The 19,516-nt window shown below is 34.5% G+C and overlaps 1 protein-coding gene across 2 annotated transcripts in view; it reads right to left on the bottom strand.

Annotated features, from left to right (window-relative positions):
- LOC110457493 overlaps window positions 1–15,751 on the bottom strand; it is a 31,223-nt gene extending 15,472 nt beyond the window's left edge. The window contains exons 1-3 of one of the 2 annotated variants that reach the window (XM_021508800.1): window positions 15,672–15,751; window positions 4,138–4,936; window positions 1,889–2,556 (exon numbers count right to left, since the gene is read on the bottom strand). In XM_021508800.1, the coding sequence (XP_021364475.1) occupies window positions 1,889–2,556; window positions 4,138–4,936 (1,467 nt within the window). In that variant the 5' untranslated portion in view covers window positions 15,672–15,751. Of the gene's footprint in view, window positions 1–1,888; window positions 2,557–4,137; window positions 4,937–11,049; window positions 11,100–15,671 lie in introns of those variants that run through there. The other variant, XM_021508801.1, reaches the window with a different exon arrangement.
- Window positions 15,752–19,516: the final 3,765 nt, after the last annotated feature.

Consider the following 19,516-nt stretch of genomic DNA (forward strand, 5'->3'; position numbering starts at 1 on the left):
GTTTTCTATGTACGCCCATGTGTGTTCTGAGTTCATTGCTAGTTTAATATTTTTGTATATGTATTATATTATATGCATCATATGTATATACATGTAAAAATCTCCTGAATTTGTTGATGTCATGAAACGAAAATTTGCCGTTCATATTAACAGAATGTGAACAATTCCTTGTCGTAGGTTAATGATTATTAATAATAATTCGAGGTCCTTATATACCGCTTTATCACAACCTAGGTCGAAGGTCGTCTCAAAGCGGTTCACAAATTATTATCCGTGGCTATAGGGCCTTTGCAATTAGCCAATATCTTTCTCAACTCCCTGGGGAGCATACAGCCGGTGCTGCCATTTCGGCGCTTACAGCTACCATTCTTCAATTCTAGCACTGCCCAACCACGTACTCATTTACAGCTGAGTAAAATGGAACAAGCAGAGTAAAGTATCATGTTCAAAGAAACAACACAGTGCCGTGCCGTGACTCGAACCCGCAACCCTTTTGTCACGAGCCCGGCGTCCAACCAATAGACTACCGTGCCACCTTAACATTTGAAATACAATGTAAAAAGTCCTGTAAACATTGGCTGTCGCCCCTACTTTACAGACAATTGTTTATACAAACAAGCAGACTATAACTTGATGTTTTTATATGGTATCTGAATTGAAAATAGATAATAAGAAATTGATACGTTTACAACACGCTAAATACGTCTGTTAGTTTACGTTAGGCTTGATAACGTTTTCTAAAGCAGTTGCGACTCCCACGCAACCGACGTGTACTTGTCTTATAGAGTCAAGTGTGCCCGTAAATTACCTACCAAACAAATACGTCACTTCAGAATGTCTAATGATCGTGTAAACCCGGATATGTGGTATAACTAAAATATCAACGACTACAGAGAATGGAAAAGTAGATTATATGACGAAATATGAGCATATAATTCAGTACGAAGCATGGTTTTTCATTTGACTGATTCAGCTCAGGAAAATATAACGTGTTGATAAATAACACCAGCGGTGAAATAATTTTATGTATGATGCTTCAATGACAAGCATGATACGTATTCTGCCACCTTCATCAGAGAAAGATGTGTAAATTATATGCGAGTTGGCAAAACAATCGCCGTCGATTCGGCAATGATATAAGCTTAATATCGGCAACACTCACAGCTGAACGATTTGGCTGTGTTTTAAAAAGGTTACATTATTTAATGACATGTTCAAAACCTCAATCAAATTTATAGATATCCATATGCCTTCAGGAAAGTTATCTGCATTCTGCCTTGCTAGGATGAAGAGTTGTTAAAATAATTGTATTTTACCCGCTTTCATGGTCACAGGGACAAAATCGAAAAAAAGACTTTATCTACAGATTCATAAGTTCTATGGTAACTGTTGTTTTGCCAGTAACTTGTGGGTATGAAGTGATATCACGTTTTTCCTGGAATTGTCGACTTTCTAGGACAAAAACATGTTAACTTTTAACAAAACAGCAAAAGAAAATATCTATAAAAGGTAGATTAATAGTTGATTTGAAGCTTGGTGATGAGAAGAACCACAACAGTCTTAAAATGATAGCGTTGCTCCACTTTCAAGTTTACATAATTTAAATGGTTATTGTGCAGTTTGCGAACATTAAAAACTTTTTCAAATATAAAAAAGGGATATAATTTGGAGTAAGCGTTCATACACATTTATTGTAGTGCATGGGTCAAGATCGTGATTGATATAAATAAATGGATGAAAGGCAAATACAGCCGTGTAAAACAAGTGCAGTGGGATACGGCATCGAAAATTCGGCTCATATGTAGTGGACTAAATATACATTTCGTGTTTTGTATGTAAACATAAGTTGTCGGTTTCAGTAATTTAACAAAACAAAGTGAATGCCTACCTCGATGATGAGTCTAATGATGAGTGAATAATGTTCGAATACTGCCATCTTCATCAGACTTCTGCCTATCTTTGTCCGACAACTTTCTTTCTGAAGTTCGTCTTTCCAGCTGCCAATCTGCAAACGATTTGCCTTCTTACCGGTCATGACCTTTTCTAGTCCACTGATCATCGTTTTCACGGCGTTGAGTAAGTACAATTCCGTCTCGTTATTCTGTGGATATTCAATTTCTTCAAGCAACACGAGAAAGTTCTGAATTCTTGTCCGTACAATTTCCGACACGGAAGCTTTATCATGATGTGATAACAAAAGATGATGTGACAACGCCAACATAACTATCACATTTGGCAGAGTGTTGAGAAGAGTATCTGAAGAGGCTGCCCTACGCCTGACTACCCCTAGTAAGAGGTCAACGCTTTCCAATAACGCTTCTAAATTGTGTCTCCCTACCTCAGTTTTAAATAGAATGTTCTGTATTTCTCTTGAGGTTCCTCTTTCGATGCCGTTATTGTAGCAGTCAGAGAGAATGGAGAGTGCTCGTAGGTCAATCTGGGAGACTGCTGAGGGGATGGCGACAGCATGAACGTGTTTAATCAAGTCCATGACTAACGCTCTTTCGCCTGTGTTTATGTCTTCAACTATAGTTTCCGCTCTTTTGTTGTAAACATCTGTATGATAAACCATTGAATAAGTTATAATTAAAATAATTAAAATAATTCAAGGTTATCACAACCACTTTATCACTACCTTATGAAAAGATTCTTGTAACACAACCAGTAAGTGTTTATATGTGACGTTACTCTCATACCTTCATCAGAAAAATGACCAGTGTAGCGTATGTACACAAAGGTGTTAAATGTGTACGAGTTGTCCACAAATCGATGTCGATTCGGCTACGCTGTAAGCGTATGCACAATAACTTGTAATATATTAATTGAAATGACCCCAGTCAGTTACGTTTTGTTTAATATTGGTTATAGATGTGCGAGAGTCTATTAGCCCCCTCATCTCGATTAATAACTGGCTCTTTTCATAATCCAACCCGAAGAAAATGTCTAGTTTAATCACAACCTAGTTCGTAGGTCGACTCAAAGCCGTTAACTCCTGGGGCTCATACAGCCGGTGTTGCCATTTCGGCGCTCACAGCTGGCATTCAAAAATTCTAGCACTGCCCAACCACGTACTCATTTACAGATGAGTAGACTGGAACAAGCGGAGTAAAGATACAACACAGTGCCGTGCCGTGACTCGAACCCTCAACCCTTCGGTCACGAGCCCGACGTCTTACCGCTAGACTTCCGTGCCTCCTGACATACAGACATATAGATTGTGTGTTTATTCTCCTAAGTTATCGAAAGCGATACATTATCAGTGAATCATTGCAAGAGAAAATAATGTCTATGTGGAATTTCGACTATTCTTCCAAATAGTGTGTGTATCAAAGCACCCTAATACTTTCAGATTCTTTTCGCTATATGTTCACTTATTTATGTTTGAGATATGCCCAGCAGTTTATCGCGATGATTAGAGTTTTCAAACAAAAATCAAAAAAAAATCTGGTTTATAAAAAAAGACATTTAGACATTTTCAATGCTAAACATCATCTTTATCTATGTTTGCGGGAATATAACCCGCCATGAGAGATAAGTGAAATGCGAAGTTAAGTCACGATATATTATATTTTTTTTACATTGTAATGTTAAAATATATTAAGTATTTGAAATATAATATTGATGAATAAGGTCTTGCATCGGTATGCTGTGACCTATACTTTTTATCCTTATGCAAACGTCAATCGCAATTACCTGTTTTATACTGTGTGCATAAAATGTTTTAATATTAATTTGTTGTGATATACAATGAATACGTTTTATTTATTTCGCATCAGATGTCAGTGACGTTAGTGTTTATGTGACGCCTTATTTCAAAAAAAATAATTTAAAATAAAAATCTCGACGTGAAAAATTCACAATGCTCAGAGTTAAAATGTTTCTTGACGTTTATTTGCAAACATTTAAAAAAAAAACCACCATAAAACGCCACAATAAAGATACGTGTATCACCGCAGAATCTCTCTGAAAAGAGTTTGGTCCAAGAATGCACGAAAGTTTTTAATTTATCGTTAAAATCATCTTTATGTAACTTAATTAAAGTATAATTAAGAGGAATACCGAATTGGATTTTTTAACTATCAATTTTATGCGAAAAACAAATTACACATCAAATAAATGAGTCTGTTTGTTACTTACGAAATGGAGAGCAGAATTCCTCCAGCGCTTCACCTCCATTTGCCAGATTAACAAGTTTTTCTCGTTTACACGTCGATAAAGATTGATAAGGGTTCTGCTCATCTTTGTTTCTTTCACGTTTTAATCCGTGATTTGCTTCATTGGTAATGTCCTTCCGGCTTTGAACTGTCTCTTTTACCTCTGTCTCGTCTTCAGATGCATTTGAATTGCTTATTGAACTGACATGTGTACTTTTTCTAAAAGTTTCGTCGTTAGAATAGAACGGATATGAACATGATTCGTATATACCTGACGAATCTTCATTTTGATAAACTTCGAACGTATTGATAGATGTGTTCATCGTGTCCATGTTTCCTAAACTAAAGTCATCGTACAGACTTTGCTTGCGCAAAACATCTAACGCTTTGTCAAGAACTTCCTGACAGTAGTTGTGGGAGTCAAGATAAACTGATTGTATACCCGTCGGCAATGCCAATGTCCTACTGGTATAAACGATGACAATCCGACTTGTGATTTCTGGTTCCCAGTCACTTATTACGTTCAATATGTTTTCTCTAAAATGATGGCAAACTAAGAATACAGTGCAAAGGACATCCTTAAGTGTGTTCTCCACAATGTCGATATTAGCGTTGTCATTTTGAAATGGGAGCTCCAAGGATGAAAATGAAACTTTTCCCGATAGATGAGATTGAATGGCGAGAGACGATTGGTTCTGGCAGGTACATGCGACAATTCTGAGATCCTCGTTGCTGCGATATCTGTTGTAAGCGGATATTTGACGATGTTCGTCTATTTCCATCTGAAAAGAAAAATGAAAATATATTGTTAATTCAACTCAGTTTGATAACGGCACTTCCATAACATAATTCTATTCTTCATTCTGTAAAGACTGCAAAGAGAAGAAAGTGACAATGGTATTAATTGACAAAGAGTATAAATAGTAACAAAAAGGTTAGAGATTTTATATGATATATACATGTATACATATTACATATATACATATGTACTGTTATATGGGCAAAGAAATAATAACACAAGTTCAGACAGAAATTTATCAAAATTTAGCGCGATTCCGCCCCTTTTTTCAAGTACAATAGAGATAACAATCACTATGAAACAATTATTCAGCAAACGATGCATAAACAAAAAAAACAGTTTTTATTTATATGAAATATGATGCTGTCATTGCATAGCTCACCGAAGAGCTTGTTACCGAAGGCTAATGATTACGCAAAAATCATCTTGAAAACGTGAGGTCGAGTGAATTAATATAAAACAAATCTGAATAAATCCAGTAACGAGATTCTATGTTGTAGTTGTTTGTGTACACACAGCATGAAAAAGATAAATATATACATATTGGTCGAACAAATGGACAGTAATACCTAAAGTATGCTCGACTTTATAAGAAAACATCAGTAAAAGGAACATGATAACGCAAAATGTATTAACTGTCAAGGTGCTAATGATACGTCTTACTTCACTTTAGAATTGTGTAATGTGCTAATAATACATCTTACTTCACTTTAGAATTGTGTAATGTGCTAATGATACGTCTTGCTTCACTTTAGAATTGTGTAATTTGCTAATGATACGTCTTACTTCACTTTAGAACTGTGTAATGTGCTAATAATACATCTTACTTCACTTTAGAATTGTGTAATTTGCTAATAATACGTCTTACTTCACTTTAGAATTGTGTAATGTGCTAATGATACGTCTTACTTCACTTGAGAATTAATTGAGTAATGTGCTAATAATACGTCTTACTTCACTTTAGAATTGTGTAATGCGCTAATAATACGTCTTACTTCACTTTATAATTGTGTAATGCGCTAATATTACGTCTTACTTCACTTTATAATTGTGTAATGTGCTAATAATACGTCTAACTTCACCTTAGAATTGTGTAATGTGCTAATAATACGTCTTACTTCACTTTAGAATTGTGTAATGTGCTAATGATACGTCTTACTTCACTTGAGAATTAATTGAGTAATGTGCTAATAATACGTCTTACTTCACTTTAGAATTGTGTAATGCGCTAATAATACGTCTTACTTTACTTTATAATTGTGTAATGCGCTAATACGTCTTACTTCACCTTAGAACTGTGTAATGTGCTAATTATACGTCTTACTTCACTTTAGAATCGTATAATGTGCTAATAATACGTCTTACTTCACTTTAGAATTGTGTAATGCGCTAATAATACGTCTTACTTCACTTTATAATTGTGTAATGCGCTAATATTACGTCTTACTTCACTTTATAATTGTGTAATGTGCTAATAATACGTCTAACTTCACCTTAGAATTGTGTAATGTGCTAATAATACGTCTTACTTCACTTTAGAATCGTGTAATGTGCTAATAATACGTCTTACTTCACCTTAGAATTGTGTAATGTGGTAATGATACGTCTTACTTCCATTTAGAATTGTGTAATTTGCTATTGATACGTCTTACTTCACTTTAGAACTGTGTAATGTGCTAATAATACGTCTGTGTAATGTGCTAATAATACGTCTTACTTCACTTTAGAATTGTGTAATGTGCTTATGATACGTCTTCCTTCATTTTAGAATTAATTGTGTAATTTTCAAATGATACGTCTCACTTCACTTTAGAATTATGTAATGTGCTAATAATACGTCTTACTTCACTTTAGAATTAATTGTGTAATTTGCTAATGATACGTCTTACTACACTTTAGACCTGTGTAATGTGCTTATAATACGTCTTACTTCACTATAGAATTGTGTAATGTGCTAATGATACTTCTTTATTTACTTTAGAATTGTGTAATGTGCTAATAATACGTCTTACTTCACTTTAGAATTGTGTAATGTGCTAATAATACGTCTTATTTCACTTTAGAATTGTGTAATGTGCTAATAATCCGTCTTACTTCACTTTAGAATTGTGTAACGTGCTAATAATACGTCTTACACCACTTAAGAATTGTGTATTGTGCTAATACTACGTCTCTCTTCAGTTTCTTATAATACGTCTTACTTCACTATAGAATTGTGTAATGTGTTAATGATACGTCTTACTTCACCTTAGAATTAATTGTGTAATTTGGTAATGATACGTCTTACTTCACTTAAAAATTGTGTAATGTGCTAATATCACGTCTTACTTCACTTTAAAATTAATTGTGTAATTTGCTAATAATACGTCTTGCTTCACTTTAGAATTGTGTAATGTGCTAATGATACGTCTTACTTCACTTTAGAATTGTGTAATTTGCTAATGATACGTCTTACTTCACTTTAGAATTGTGTAATTTGCTAATGATACGTCTTACTTCACTATAGAATTGTGTAATGTGTTAATGATACGTCTTACTTCACCTTAGAATTAATTGTGTAATTTGGTAATGATACGTCTTACTTCACTTAAAAATTGTGTAATGTGCTAATATCACGTCTTACTTCACTTTAAAATTAATTGTGTAATTTGCTAATGATACGTCTTACTACACTTTAGACCTGTCTAATGTGCTTATAATACGTCTTACTTCACTATAGAATTGTGTAATGTGTTAATGATACGTCTTACTTCACCTTAGAATTAATTGTGTAATTTGGTAATGATACGTCTTACTTCACTTAAGAATTGTGTAATGTGCTAATATCACGTCTTACTTCACTTTAGAATTAATTGTGTAATTTGCTAATGATACGTCTTACTACACTTTAGACCTGTCTAATGTGCTTATAATACGTCTTACTTCACTATAGAATTTTGTAATGTGCTAATGATACTTCTTTATTTACTTTAGAATTGTGTAATGTGCTCATAATACGTCTTATTTCACTTTAGAATTGTGTAATGTGCTAATAATCCGTCTTACTTCACTTTAGAATTGTGTAACGTGCTAATAATACGTCTTACCCCACTTAAGAATTGTGTATTGTGCTTATGATACTTCTTTATTTACTTTAGAATTGTGTAATGTGCTCATAATACGTCTTATTTCACTTTAGAATTGTGTAATGTGCTAATAATCCGTCTTACTTCACTTTAGAATTGTGTAACGTGCTAATAATACGTCTTACACCACTTAAGAATTGTGTATTGTGCTAATACTACGTCTCTCTTCAGTTTCTTATAATACGTCTTACTTCACTATAGAATTGTTTAATGTGCTAATGATACTTCTTTATTTACTTTAGAATTGTGTAATGTGCTCATAATACGTCTTATTTCACTTTAGAATTGTGTAATGTGCTAATAATCCGTCTTACTTCACTTTAGAATTGTGTAACGTGCTAATAATACGTCTTACCCCACTTAAGAATTGTGTATTGTGCTAATACTACGTCTCTCTTCAGTTTAGAATTGAGTAATGTGCTAATAATACGTCTTACTTCACTTTAGAATTGTGTAATGTGCTAATGATACTTCTTACTTCATTTTAGAATTGTGTAATGTGCTAATGATACTTCTTACTTCACTTTAGAATTGTGTAATGTGCTAATGATACGTCTTACTTCACTTTAGAATTGTGTTATGTGCTAATGATACTTCTTACTTCACTTTAGAATTGTGTAATGTGCTAATGAAACGTCTTTCTTCACTTAAGAATTGTGTAATGTGCTTACGATACGTCTTACTTCTATATATAATTTTGTTATATGAAGGTATTCTACGTAAAACACTTAATAAATATGTCGTCAGAACACCGCCTACACCAGCATTAGCAAAGAAGAGTACACAATACTGCCTCAAATTTATGGGGTTTAATTTTACAGGCGACTGAGTACAAAAGGATATTTTTCCCAAAATTCCCATTTTATATTTAACGTGGAAATCCGTCATCACATGATTTGGAAGAATTGTTTACGTCATCAAATTGTAAGACACTAGTGATTCACCACGGGCTTACTCGCTTCAGTAACGGTTGAGAAAAGGAAGAGAAAACCGCAGAGTATGACCTTTCTGCACATTATCGTGTCAAATATTACAATGAATAGGGTATCGTCAGTACACAATTTTTGATAACAACATAATTTAACTTGATGTATGAGTTGTTACACGTTCATTCTAAAATATGACATGTGCATGAACGTTGTATAAATCGCTCACCTTTTACTTTCAATGTACTACAGTTAGTGAGCAGTGCAATAGTTTAGCTGTACAAAACTTCCACAGAGGTGTTGAGAAATAATTTAACTGTTAATATTTGATTATTTATAAATCAAAGTATATTATCATGATGTGTTATTGGACCTGATAAATGAGTCAGTCTTCTGCAAACGATTTACAATCAAAGAAACCTCCAAATCATCGCTTTCATGTTTCCATTATTTAACTATCATGATCCGTAGAAGGCTAAGTAAGTTGTCAGAATATTTACCTGCTCCTCTTGTAATTATCAATAAAATATGTTTGAAGTAAAACCATAGCTCCTCTTCATAAAATCAATGCTAATATATTGCAAATTAAACTTCTAGATTGGATAAGATATTTATGTCACAGAAAATAACAATTTGGTTTTTATATCTGCATATAAAGTTCGTAGGTCGTCTAAAAGCGGTTCACAAATTATTAGCCGTGATTATAGGGCCTTCGCAACCAGCCAATACCTTTCTCAACTCCCTAGGGAGCATACAGCCGGAGCTGCCATTTCGGCGCTAACAGCTTACATTCAACAATTCTAGCACTGCCCAACAACGTACTCATTTACAGCTGAGTAGACTGGAACAAGCGGAGTAAAGTATCTTGCTCAAGGAAACAACACAGTGCCGTGCCGTGACTCGAACCCGCAACCCTTCGGTCACGAGCCCGGCGTCCTACATGTACCACTAGACTACCGTGCCTCGTAACAATTTTGATATATTGATATTAATGCCATGTAAGGAATTTCATAAAAGACAGCCAACCACTCCTTAGCACGAAATAAATAACAAATGAATAAAAATAGATAAATAATAAATAAAACGAATAAATGGATAAATGAATTCATTAATTAATAATTGATTAGTTAATAGATAAAGGATATCTATATATCATAAATTGTGATCTATAAAATAACAACTCGAATATCAAGAGCCAAGAGTTTGATGTTAATTTTAAGATTGTGTAAGCATAATCGTGCACCATCGAAGGACACAAGTTAATTCCTAATTTTATTGAAACGGTTTGTCTAATAATATGATTTTTCTTCGAGATACCTGCTGAAGTGAATATATCTTTTTTGCAGTAAACCCTTAGAGGGGTTTGGCAATAAATTGAGGGAGTTTTATAAAAAATAAATAATTAAAACGATAAAAAATGGTCTTTAAACAAAATTGCGATCGAACCGATGGGCATTTCATCGAGGTTATACGGTATTTATGATATAAGATACGCTTACCGAACGTCCAACACAAAATGATTGAGACATTTCCACATTTCCTTTTGTAATGATAAAGAAAGTAATCCAATATGGAATGTATTCGATATAGAAAATAACGCAGCTGCAGCAAAAATATCACTCTTGAAGCCGGAAGCGCTTAAGCTAACAATACTATTCCAACACTGCTACTCAAACATATCAGTAAACACTGACGTTATATGTCCCCAGCTATTTAGACGACAGATTTATAGAAAATAGAAACAATATCATAAATATATATTTGAATATCAACCTGCATGACGTATTGATATCATATTTATTTGATTCTCATGAGATACATTCACAACAATCAAAAGTTAACTGTTCTATGTTATAGACAGTAGTCAGCATTTTTCATAACTACACACTACAACCAAGAGTTACTTCCTACATGTTAATGACAGAAGTCACGTTTTATAGTCCCTTCAACCAATAGTCACTAGTTATACATTGTCGACAACCTGATGTCACACAATAAAACATAGTATAATAACCAATTATTAAATATTAAGATAAAATATCTACCTGAAGCGGGTGCGTTCATGTGCATGTTGTTGTTCCCTTTCAAAATATACACACACGCTTTTAAAAAAATTCCGGATAGGGAAATTCCCTAAGTTTTACACTCATGAGAGACTAAATATGTAGGCTATCTATTTTTTAAAAATCTTCTTTCAAAACCTGTCCGGCAACTTAAATGAAAATTTACACCCAGGCATATAGATATAAATAGCTTGCCAACGTAAACAATGATTTGCAAATCTTCTGTGCATATTCTGTTCGTTTGTGATCAAGAAGGATCGGCTTAAACCACAACTAGGCGATCAAGTACTAATCAATCAATCAAGTACTAATCAATCAATCAATCAATCAATCAATCAATATGTACTTGTTTGACGTTACAGCTGTTTCTTATGTGAAGGGTTAAATTAAAGTCTTTCCTTTATCACGTATACCACCATTCCATAGGTAAGTAGGACTGCCAGGGGAAACCTGGCGTAGAATGGTGGAGAAGCATAAGGTCGGTGTGCCCAGAGCAAGACAAAGGTGTCCCGTTTTTGGGTTACACTGACAGTCAACCATGCCACGCAATGTTGAAGTTATAAGCCACATTTAGTCCCCCGTGAATTCCTACATTTAGAGTAACATTCCTTTTCGCGTAATTTCATTTAAAGCATATATTTTTTATTCCTAAAATATGCTTAAATATATCAATATTTCACCTCTCGGTAATAGTTATCGCTCGATATCAAGTTCATAACTACGTCATTGTAACAATAGGATTACTTGCAAACCAATCAAATGGTGATATTACTTTCTACATGAAAACCTAAAGAAACCCTTTGTTTTCATTTTCAAGTAAACTAATACACTGTCATGTATTCCACGAGTAAAACAACCCATTTGTGATAAAACCCATATTATTATATTTTCAGGAATAAGAATGTCATTACAAATTCTATGTAAATAGTTAGCACACCCAGCAGGTTGTTGATTGAGAAAAGAATGTACCTGCTGTTATCCACTACATATGGGAATTTGCTTTTGTTCCCTCTGCATGGGGACACAGAAGGGACCAAAACGAATCTGCTGCACTCGTTGTAACATTTGAAATATTATATTTTCTCCCTTTTCGTTGAAAGGGTTTAGTTCCTGATCACCGTCTGTCACAACACCTCACATTTGGCTTCAGTTTTAAACGTTCGCCCAAGTGAGAAAGGCAGTGGGCTTTGGCCCTTTGCCGGGACCCTTCAAAGCCCTTAAAAATGGAGTTGTTATTCCCTGCTTAACATTTTCGGTAATCGCTACAACTGGTTAATCCGTTGTCAGTATAATGTTACCAGTTGAAATACTGTTCTGAGTGCCTTTGGCATAGTATTACAGTGAAAAAGCACCATAAAGTCGACATCAGAATTGCACTATTGTAAGGAGGTAATCCACCGTCATATCACCATCAGCATACTTGAATGGATAAATTATTCACATAGATTAACGTCTTTAAATGACATAAGCTGTTGACGTAAAACCAAATCAAACCAAAACAAACCAATCAAAAAGATGCAGAGAGTCAACAATGGAACTTTAAATGAAGAAAATAAAGCAGATTTAAAGTGTTCCGAAACATATGCAAAAAACAGCGTATCGGAAAGGCGCCATTGATATTATCACAAAATAAAAGTTGGCTACAACATTCAATTCTCATTTAAACCGTGCCGGAATAAACTTGGACAACAAGTTAAATTGAACTTGACGTAAAATTGTAACAAAAAGTTGAAAATAAGAAAGTATTTATTCAAATAATAATTTTTTACTAACAACATGGCTATTGTTTTCCATTGGTGACTAATCACTAGTGTCTAGTATTTAAAGTTAAAAAATGTAAATCCGTGAAAAAAGTTTAACGAAACTTATGTATAAATACAACAAATGAAAACATATGCATACACATACTAATTTAAACGTAATACACGACCAAATTATGGCTACAATAGATCATATATTCTTAAATCTAGTATTCGGATACACCATGCTACATATAATATTCGTTCATGGTTGGTAAAGTACCAATTCTAACTATTTGTTAATTTGGAAAGTCCCTCTTTTAATTGATTGTCAGAGCTTTATTAAAATATATAAAAGTTAACATTTGTCAATTAAGTTGGTTATCTATAAATTACACTGAAATAAGTAATGCCTGTCTGCGAGCTTCCTACAGACTTTGCAACAGTTTTTTTATTGTGTCTCGAATAATACAAAATGTTATTTTTGGTTAGGGAAGTATAATACTTTTGTGCCTTCCAAAAGAAAAAAAGAATTTTATCTCGTCGCGATTGATAAAGGTCTTGTGGTGACAGATGTCAAGAATCAAAAAATAATAGGAACAGCAATGATGTAAAGAGAGAACACCCGATAACCGGTAATCAGTGTTGAATATACTAGCGCTTACGGCATCTATCGCTGACTAATCATCACCAGTTCGACCTAATATATACCTGTTTCGTATGCGATACACCTGTTGATACCATTTTGATAACATCCACCAGTGAACGATTTAAATGATTAAAGACGCTGTTTTATTTTTGACACGGGCTTTGCGACTTCAACACTGTGGCCTTCACTAATAATTATCTAAAAATGCATATTTGGATCGTTTAAGTATGTTTGTGATGTAGTACAGTTACTAGCATCCTCATACGCCAGGCGTTACGCCTACCTAAAATCTCCACACCACTATAATAGTTTATGCCAAATTGAAGGTTAGAGGTAATCTATTTGATTGGTCCCAGCTGAAACCTGTTCTTTGAAGCTTACAGATAAGCGACACCCGACTCCGAAGCCAGTCAATTTTACCGTTACGCGACCGAGAGATTCTTTTTTCTTCAATTTTGCCATGACATAATCGAGGACATCCTCGATAATCCTGGGGTTACGCTCACCTCCTCTCTCTATACAACTGGAATATGTCATGACAAAATCGAAGGCTCTGTACGTAAAACCTGATGGATATAGAATTGTTCTCAAATAGAGTATTATTATTTTTATTTATATCTTAGTGAAACATGTTATGACTTGTGATATCTGTCAAATATCAACTAAGGATCCCTGTTCCACTGCACTGTGGGTTGTTTTGCTATACCTATAGCACAGTTGTGCCAGGACAGGTTAGAGCGTCAGAATTACAATCAGAAATCTAGAATTTAAGTCCCGGTCTAGCCCAAATTAATTTTTGTACTTGAAATGTTATTTTTAATTTAATTTTGTTTTTGTTTCAACTTGATGAACTTTCGCAAGTTTCCGCAAGGTACAGTTTTCTCTTTGGAAATAATTTATCAAAGCTATAGTTATGCCAGTTTCCACTGCTTAGCTACAGTCTATGCAGTGGTATAAGGTCTGTATTGAGTGATTAATAAAAAAAAAAGGTTAAGAGAGATACGTGTACCTTACTGATAGCTAACAACAGCACACAGATTCGGTGATAAGAATTATTGATATAATTTATATACAGAGTGTAGACTGATCGGCCTAAATCTTCACCAGGAAGTGTATCAGCTAAGGATAAGGCTATTTACAAATATCATTGACTTGAACTTGAATGCGGGAATTGCAATATTATGACGTCATAATCGAAGATGATCGGGGATGATGTGAAAAACAGAGAAGATACAGGGGCGGACGATGTGAAAGACAGAGAGGATATGGATATGAATAGACAATGATGCAGATAATGTGACAGACAGAGANGGGGGGGGGGGGGGGGGGGGCAGGTAATGTGTCAGACAGAGAAGATACGGAGATAAATAAACAGTGATGGGGGGGGGCAGATGATGTGAAAGACAGAGAAGTTAAAAAGATGAATAGACAGTGATGGAGGGAGGGGGGAACTAATGTTACAGACAGATAAGATACAGAGATAAATAGACAGTGATGAAAGGGGGGGGGGGCAAATGCTGTAACAGATAGAGAAGATACTATATGAATAGACAGTGAGGGGGGAGAGATAATGTGACTGACATAGAAGATACAGAGATATATAGACAGTGATGGGGGGCACATGATGTGAAAGACAGAGAAGATACAGAGATGAATAGACAGTGATGGGGACGGGGGCACATGATGTGAAAGACAGAGAAGATACAGAGATAAATAGACAGTGATGGGGGGGGGACATGATGTGAAAGACAGAGAAGATACAGAGATGAAAAGACAGTGATTGGGAGGGGGGGCACATGATGTGACTGACATAGAAGATACAGAGATAAATAGACAGTGACGGGGGGGCAGATAATGTGACTTAGAAACAGACAGAAAAAGAGAATAGTGATTCGGATATTCACTTGAGAAAGAGATTTAGACAGACACATAGATAGAAAGATTGAGGAAGAAAGTTATAGAGAGTTGTGAGACAATGGAGCTACATATCACAGACAGAAATTTCCTGGCGGACAAACATATATACACCTACTGACAGGGAAAGAAAAAGAGAGAGAAAATATGTAAGGGAGAAAAGAACAACAATTACACAAAACGATAAAGACACAAAATAAAAGGAACAGATCAAAAAGTAATTTAGGTTGAAAGTAATTTTTGATAAATATGTTAGGTCTTTTTAACACAGTGGAGACATATCACAATATGTATTTTCTCACCTTTGATCCAAACTCATATCCCTGGTTAGTAGTGATCAAGGATGTGACGGGTTAACTGTTAGTACACACAAACCTTTATACAAAATTCACACTTACACCGTGTTTAAATAGCCATGAATAACAATGTTATAAGGCCTAATAAAGCCGGGAAAACCCGGTTACAATGTCGTTGATGTTTACTCACATTATCTCAACATGACGTGTTACATCTATATATAAAGCACTATATTGATGGCAGTAAGTAGAAATACGATTTTAAAGATTCGTTGAAATAAAAATTAGTTTGACATTGCAGAAAACCAAAGTAAACAATGTATCTCAATATATGGTGTTTTAGTTTAGCCATTTAGCTTTTATCAGTGGTAAAAAAAGGTAATAGAAAATGTCTAGCGTGTTCTGAAGTATATGTAGAATACCGTGAAGGAAACGATTAAGTGTAGAACCCTTTATTTGAGGCTTATGTACATAAGCAAGGTTTAAATGGACAAATATTGTTTCTATTAATACTAGTCAAGCCTCGATGGACTAGTGTGCAACATTAACCTAAACATTGTGTATATATATGTATGTCAGTGACAATCATGATAAGTAGGTTTTTCATATAGGAACATCGACCGTATATATAACCAGGGCCGGAGCGGTCAATGACGAGAGTGACATAATATTGGGATACAACAACGCAGGCGGGAGTAATGTATCCAAAAAGTTACATCCAGTCTAAGTTGTCCCATTTAATGCTATAACTTTTATATAAGTTACCCCAACATCAGACTGGAGCAATGTAACCAAATAGTTACAGCCAGTCAGACTGGAGCAATGACTCGAGGAATGTAACCAAAGAGTTACAGTCAGTCTAAGTTGTCCCATTTAATGCTATAACGTTTATATAAGTTACCCCAACATCAGACTGTAGCAATGTAACCAAAGAGTTACAGCCAGTCTGGGTAAAACATCAGATTACATAAGTTAAAACATATAAGACGCTATTCCTCTTCGGGTCTGGCCTGCAATGCACCCAAAGAAGTAGATAAGGCGGAAACGGCTCCACCACTACTTATTACATCCCCGCACTCTATTTAGTGTAACAGCAAAGCCTGCACACATATAGAGAACCGTGTAATTGCCAGCTTAGTCGAGGAATAGCGTCGACACTCTATACCGTCACTGAGTTTGCCCCAGAAATGCCATTTTTTATGTTTTCAAATTGTATGTCAATGTATTCTTTTGTATGATGGATATATCAATTATGTATGATGTTGTTTGACTTTTAATCTATATATGTTATATATACAACAGTAATTAAATGTTGTACATTTACTATATATACATATTTAGTTGTTATTTGTTCTATTTAAAAACGTTACAAATTTATAAAGATTGGCTGAAACAGATAATTTGTTCTCAAAATAGTGTTTCATATGGTGGCCGATAGCAGCCGACACAAAACAACTATCGGCCATCGTAGTTTCATATAAGCATTTAAGAATAAATTCCAGCCACAAGGTTATGGCCGACGTTGGTGACAGATCGTCCAAATGCAGAGTCAACCAAATTGTTACGTAGAAAAATGATTAGAAATACGATTTACTGAGATGAAATATTGATTTAATGTTTATATCAAATAACGGGATGTTTTTTCATAGCCATGCATGCTGCATGCATGATTATTTCTCACAGCAAGCGTTTCAGAAAAATACGTTTCACTACTTTTAACAGTGTCAATGCACTTGATATTATTTTATTGTTAATTGATAGTAAAACCGTACTGTTGAGTTCTAACAGATGAATGTTAATAAAAAATAATGGAAAGTATCAGCAGATGTTTATATCAAAATTCTGCATTGGTATAAGAGATATTAGCAAAATCATGGAAAATATTTGGGTTACTTTACATACTTGATGGCCACAGTTATCTCTTTACGGTAGTGTTTGGAGATGGCATGGTTCACAATATACACAATTTACATATAATTTAATTTTAAGTCAACCAGTACTCCACTAAATGTTTAAATTAATGTTTTTTACGCACCTGCCTCTCTGTTTCAACAGTAGTTTAGACTTTTTTTTTTATTTTCAACTTTTTGACCCCTAACATCATCTATGATCGTCCAAGAAATGAAAAAAAACAGCTACAGTGCATTGTAGTTAATTTTTGGCATACTGTTATCTACAACCAGATTTGAACTCATTAAATCACTGTTGTGCTACGTTCATCTTTCATGTTATGTCTCTTGCTGTATAAAATATGATAATACATTACACTTCATAAGTTTTCATGACATGAATCACTCTTGTTTTGGTTGGTCGCATATGTAATATCAAAAGAGCATTACAGCTCAAAATAGCAGATATAAATATATGTAACCTTTTCTTTGGTTTATTGGATTTTTTAACGTGATTGAAGGAATAATATGGAATCATTTTCCTTTACTGACAAACATGCTTATCAAATTTCAAGTACCATCAGACATCGTTCCAATTGGATATCATCTAAAGGACTAAAAAGGAAAGTGTTCCATCTTTTTAAGGCATGTCTGGCTTCAGTACATTCATGTGACGTTTTTATTTCAAAAGAATCATCAGTCTTAAGTGAAACACAAGCTCTCAGCTGGAAGATGTAAAAATCAGAGCTTCTATCTTCTCTTACAGCAAATCACTCTAATTTTGCGAGATCTTCATTTTCATGCAAAGTGTTGTTGGAAAAAAGGCCCGTATTTGTGAAACCGCTGCAATTATTAATCTCATTCATTTGCCGTAAATTTCAATATATGCCGAAGAAATTTAATTTATCATACCTCGCATGCTTTTTTTTTGTTGCAATAACTGAAGATATATTTATAGCCTCTCAGAACGTTGAAGAAATCAAGGCATGTGCCACATTTGGTTAAGGAACCAATGAAGTAACTTGTTATGTTTCCGGTTAAGTTTTAGCATCTTTTCGGTTCCAGTTGTTACTCTGTATTAAGCTTGAGTTTGTCTTTATGCATTTTTGAGATATGATTTGTTCGGTGTGTAATGAAGATCTGGTACATCTTATGGGCGGATTGGTCGAGAGGTTAACACTCCGGCCTTCCCAGCAGGCGGCCGGGGTTCGATCCCCGAAGTCATCGTACGCATGGAATACTCAGAGAAAGTGGATGTTGCGGTATCTCTGCTGTGATATTCCAGTGAGGTGGCACTATAAATGAGACCGTTGGAAGTCCGGCCCACTACAAACAGAACACAATACACCTCAAGCACACACGCAGGCATACACACATAGGGAGATATTAACCAGCTGGTATAGGACTAGTAGTTAGCGTCTGATAAGGCAGCTCCTGCGAATTCCTCAAAATTGTATTGATTAATGTATATGCCAATTGTATTCATTGTATTAAATTGTATATCTATGTACTGTAAATGTTGTATATTTATTTATGTATTTATTTTATTTATATTTGTACCATTATTGAATAAGGTTTTGTATCAACCAAGGCATATTAGGGAAAATTACTCCCTTACCTAAAAGCTAAATTGTCGAGCGATACGGTATACCGTGAGACCCTTTTACTACTTCAGCAACGTCAGCGGTCAGTGCTTTGAAATCGTGTTTTGACGATGTGGTACATATCGACTTTCAAACCGGAGTCGGTCCCCTTGTTTTGGCGATTAACCATTTTTTTTCTTCTAATTTACTTTAAACGTCTTCTATCTTATAAAAATCTGTATGTTTATGAAAATTTATATTTTATTTATTTTAGAGCTTTCAAACAAATGATCGAAATGTGCATTACAAAAGTTACAATATGTATTCATGATAGAAAAAAAATAAGGTTTATTAATGTTTTGTGAACATAGTGGTTTGA

This window comes from Mizuhopecten yessoensis, unplaced genomic scaffold (assembly GCF_002113885.1).
Source record: "Mizuhopecten yessoensis strain PY_sf001 unplaced genomic scaffold, ASM211388v2 scaffold9157, whole genome shotgun sequence".
In the NCBI taxonomy this organism is placed as follows: Eukaryota; Metazoa; Mollusca; class Bivalvia; order Pectinida; family Pectinidae; genus Mizuhopecten; species Mizuhopecten yessoensis.